General features: G+C 52.1%; 1 protein-coding gene across 1 annotated transcript; it reads left to right on the plus strand.

The window, feature by feature from the left end:
* The first annotated feature begins 1,495 nt into the window (after positions 1 to 1,495).
* Positions 1,496 to 2,661, plus strand: LOC119518870 (metallothionein-I, hippocampal-like). Its single transcript, XM_037816291.1, has 3 exons — positions 1,496 to 1,633; positions 2,217 to 2,282; positions 2,461 to 2,661. Exons 1-3 carry the CDS (start codon positions 1,606 to 1,608, stop codon positions 2,550 to 2,552), a joined length of 186 nt encoding a protein of 61 aa, XP_037672219.1. The 5' UTR covers positions 1,496 to 1,605; the 3' UTR covers positions 2,553 to 2,661.
* The last annotated feature ends 2,263 nt before the right edge of the window (positions 2,662 to 4,924 follow it).

Genomic DNA, 4,924 nt, shown 5'->3' on the forward strand with positions numbered 1-4,924 from the left:
AAAATTGGCCTGGTTGTCATGTCTCATGTGTCATCCTCATCAGCCATGTGAGCACATGACCTGGGTCCCACAAAGAGTCATCCACTCTCCCCACAAAACTGGGATGGGCACTAAGGATATAAAGCTATGGGCAAGAGAGCCCTTGCCCTGGTGGCACATACAGAAGGTCACCTGCCATTTCTGTCATCTCCTGCACTAGTATTTTACTTAAGATTTTTCCTTTAAGTGATTTGCATTTTCTTAAATATATTCACATGGAAAGTGCACACTTTAACACTACTGCAAATGAGAATGAGTCCTACATCCAGACATAGATGGGAACCATAAAATATATGTGTGTGTGTGTGGACTTATAGACATACACACTTCTGGATCACCTTTGTTTTTGCTCAGGGTCAAGCTTGGAGCCAGTTCTTGTTTAAAAGATTTCAGGCAGTAGAGACGTGCTGAAGACATACCTGCACCAAGGGGAGATTATACCCTCACCTTCTCTTTCCTTTGGGAGGTAGACTGGGTTCAGATCCAGCAGCATCACTTCCTAGCTCAGTGATCTTGGCCAAGTTACCTAAATTCCCTGTGCTGCACTTTTTTCCTTAGTAAGATGGCTCATAAATAATAAATAATTGTATTTCCCTTTAGGGTGGTTGTGAGGGTTAAAAGAGAGGTTAAACCAGCACAAACATAAACACACACACAGGCACACACACGTTCACATTAAATGCTATGAAATTGTCAGGAAAATTCAAAGAGAAACAACCACTTTTCTTGTCGTGTTATTTAAAGCCGGGTCTGCCTATCACCTAAAAGGATCCCTCCTCTGGGGGCTTCCTGTGCTTAGGGAAACGCGTCCTAGACTGGGGCGGGCTGGCTAGGCTGTGGGGGCCACTGGAGAGAGTTAAGCAAAGTAGGGCCCTGGGCAGAGGGGCCATTACATCCCTTCCGGCGCGGAGGATAGAATGGAGGCAGAGAGGCAGAGCCCGGGTTAGACCCAGATGCTGTGCACAGGAGAAACGGGAGGCATCCCCTAGGTGGGGACAGGGAGAAGGAATGCGGGTGGGAGGCAAAAGTCACCCCCACCCCCGCTCCTCTGCACACAGCTCCCTCTCGCCCACTCCTCTCCGGCCGGGAACGTGAGCACGAGGCTGTTGCTGCACACGGGCTCCAAGAAGGGGCGAAGCTAAAGATACCCTGGGCGAAGGTTGGGAGGACGTGAGGACCCTGGGGTTGAGTTCTCGGAACACTCCGGAGCGGGGACAGCCGGCAGCCACGGGAAAATTGGGAAGGGGCGAGCACAGTAGCTGGGACCCGCGTGCTGCCTGCAGCACAGCCCCCACCTCGCGAGCGGGACCCAAAGGACAGCCCACGACAAGCGCTCCGGAAAGCTCCGCCCGGCCCCGCCACGTGCGCACAGCCCAGCAAAGCGCGCGGCGGCTTCCCGGACTCAGGGGACCAGGGGTGCAACGGCCGGGGCGGGGCTTTTGCGCCCGTGCCGGCTCCTCGGGCCATAAAGGGAGCCTGCTTTCTCCTTGGCTCCAACACGCCCTCCACTAGCCTAAGGGTCTCTCGTCACTTGCTTTTGGATCTGCGGCCTCAACTCAGCTCGAAATGGACCCCAACTGCTCCTGCGCCACTGGTAAGGGACGCCTGCGTCCGGGCCTGAAGATGCCCCAGTCCCAGCCCGGGAACGGAGTATCTCTGGGGAAGGAGGAAGGAGCTTTTGAGTGTTGAGCTGAAGGGGATGGTTGCGGGTCTAGTACTTTCTCCCTTGCCCAGAGCCTCTCCTTTCAGAGGTGAGGATCTGTGCTGAGGGGACTGAGGCTCAGAGGTGTCCTGAGCCACGTCACCCAGGTGGTCAGGGGGCTGCTGGACTGGACCTGAGAGCTCTCTCCAGGCCTCTGAGCCCCCTGGGCCTGATGGGAGGCAGGTGACTTTGCCTCTTCTGGGCTCAGGGCAAAAGTTCCTGGCCGTCCCAGCATTTCTCATCTGGGTCTGGAGCCTGGGACCTTCCCTGTGGCGTAAAAACAGGAGAGCACACTGTCCTTCCCAGCAGGAGGGAGAAAACTGGGAGCTGGACTTCAGTCTGCCCTGGGTGAGCCAGGAGCTCCCAAGGCTGCACACAGCACAGAGCCAGGGTGGGGGGAGCACGTGCTGATTGACGGTTGAATCTTGTGTGTCACTTTTATTGCTCACTGGCCATCTTTTTCTCTTCCTTGCAGGTGACTCCTGCAGCTGTGCTGTCTCCTGCAAATGCAAAGAGTGCAAATGCACCTCCTGCAAGAAGAGTGAGTAGCATCCTCTCTTCCCCTACAGCCTCTGCAGTCCTCTCCATTGCCCCGAAGACTAGTGATGTGCCCCTTCCTAGTAGAAGGTGGCGCCTCTACAGTGTTCCTTGTCTGCAAGTGTGGAACCCTCATTCTCTGTCCTGAGTGCTCATCTCCACCCTCTCTTTCCCTTCCCCAGGCTGCTGCTCCTGCTGCCCTGTGGGCTGTGCCAAGTGTGCCCAGGGCTGCGTCTGCAAAGGGGCATCGGACAAGTGCAGCTGCTGTGACTGAGTCTGGGGAGAGCCCTGCTCCCAGATGTAAATGAAGCAACATGTACAAACCCGGATTTTTTTTTTCATACAAACCTCACCCATTGGCCATATTCCTTTAGCTGTGAAATATGTGAATTACAATAAAAAACGTTGACTTTATTCTGGCTCTGGTTTCCTTCCTGTGGGTTGGAAGTAAGGGATATTGTTCTGAGCAGGGCTGGGCTGGGCTGGGCTAAAGGATTGCATGTCCACAGATGTGGGCTTCACTGAAATGTTGAGTCAGACGGGTGCCTTCAGGCAGCTCAGGTTACCTCTCTGAGGTCTGGGGCTGTCTGATGGGGGAGCACTGCCCAGGTGATAGAAGGGGGTGGGGCAGGTACCCCCTCCAACCTGTTCTCATGTCAAGTGTTGCTGGCATGGAAACTTCTGTCTCTCAATTCATTCTCAGGATTCTCTGCCCAAATTCAGCCCCTCATGGAATTTTAGGCCTGAAAGGAACTCAGAAGGGATGGAATCCAACTCCCCACTGCTTGAATCCCTACACAGGGCTTCTCAAACTCCCTATGGTGAAGGACCTGTTTTTATTTCTTATCTGTTGCAGAGCTAAACTTCAGTAAAATAAAGTGAAAATGAATCACTAAGAAAACAAAAGAATGCAAAGTATAAAACCCTTTTAGCATTCAACAGACATATTTCAATAAATATATTAAGAACATTGTGCTTGGTATTAAGAACATGTTTTTGCTTCATAAACAGCCATAAAAATGAGATGTTTGTTCATTGAAGTGCATGGCACTTTAGAAACCATTTGCAGACTGGCCCTGGTGTGTGGGCTACACACACTTTGAGGAGCACTGTCCCAGATGTCCCCTCCAAGGAGCCATCAGGCTTGACTTCCCGAGTCCCCCTGGCAGGACACTCGCTAATCCCTGGAGTTCCCTGTTGGGCTTTGACTCTGAGACTTTGGAAGTTCCTTCTAACAGCAGCCTAAAATCTGCCCCTCCTTCAAATTACAGCCCTTGGTTAGTTCAAACCAGCAAAGTAGCCAGGAATTTTGAAGGAACTGCCCAGTCGTTTCCCAGAAAGAAGATGGAGGTATACGGGAGTTGATGCCAGAGGTAGTACTTCTATCGGGGCAGGGGTGATGGTGGATTCTGCAGACTGAGGGTGTGGTGGCGCCTGTTAGGCAGGAGTGAGAGGCCAGGGTGGATATCAGTTAGTGCTGAGGGTCAGCCCCCTGGCTATTTGTTGAGGGAATTGCTATTTGATGTTCAATCAAAGAGGCAGATGAGTCATATGGCCCAGGACTCAGGACCAAGCTTGTCCTGTGTGAAAGGGGATTTCAGAGGCTAGCATGGGCCAAGAGTGTGGGTCTCAGGCTGTCAAAACTCACAGCCCACCCCATCACCTACTGGCTGTGCCACCTGGGCAAGTCACTCAGCCTCTGTCAGCCCCCATTTCCTCATCTGTAGAACAGAGAGTGTATTTCTATGTGGGGATTAAATGAAATAGTGCCTGGCTCCTGGCTAGGGCCTGATAAACATCCATTACAATCATTACTGTTCCTGTTAACTTTCTTGGAGAGAGAATCCTGTGAAATCTCCACAAGCTCCTAGAAAGGCCAGTCTGTTTGGAAGCATCAATCTTGGCTGGAGGCTGGAGATGGGAGTGGAACTTTGCCGATCCTGTGCCAGGGGAAGTGTGGATAACTTCCTGCACAAAGCCCTCTGGGAGAAGATGCTGTCCTGGCATTTAGACAGATTCAAGAGCCTTTCCCACTCTTCATGTCATTTCATCTATATACAACTGAGTTAGGGGCTGGAGTAATTATGCCATCTTTCAGAGAGGTTAAGCAACCTGTCCAAGGTCACACAGCTCAGAATTCTGACCTTATACTACAGCTGACCTCAGGCTCCAGCCACAGCCGGCAGGTCATGTTATCACTGGATGCTCGATCCTACCTCTCACAGTTCAGAGCTGGAAAGGCTTTTTTTTCTCCATCAAAAGGAGTTTTATTGTCTGGGTGTGTCCAGGTGGGCTGAAGCCTAAGAAAGTGGCGACAGCTCTGAGCCAAGGGAACAGTTGGGCCTATAAAGGATGGTTGGCGGGAAGTTCTTTGTCCAGGGACGGGGAAGCTGGCGGGTTTAGGTTTGCAGACTTTCAGCGGCTACTTTTGACAAAGGCGGGTATTTGGCAGATTTCCACTGGCTAGTTTGAGGGGGCTGGGGTTGGGAGTCGGGAAGTTTAAAATTTTAAATGTTCAGGATTCCTAAGGGGTGGCTTACTGCAGACCCGCAGGGTTCCTGGGGGCGGGGGCGGCTTTATCTCAAACTTGCAGCATTCCAAAGGGCAGGGGGTAGGGTGAGGGCCCATGGCCTAAACCTACCATTC

Source organism: Choloepus didactylus, chromosome 22 (assembly GCF_015220235.1).
Source record: "Choloepus didactylus isolate mChoDid1 chromosome 22, mChoDid1.pri, whole genome shotgun sequence".
NCBI lineage: Eukaryota > Metazoa > Chordata > Mammalia > Pilosa > Megalonychidae > Choloepus > Choloepus didactylus.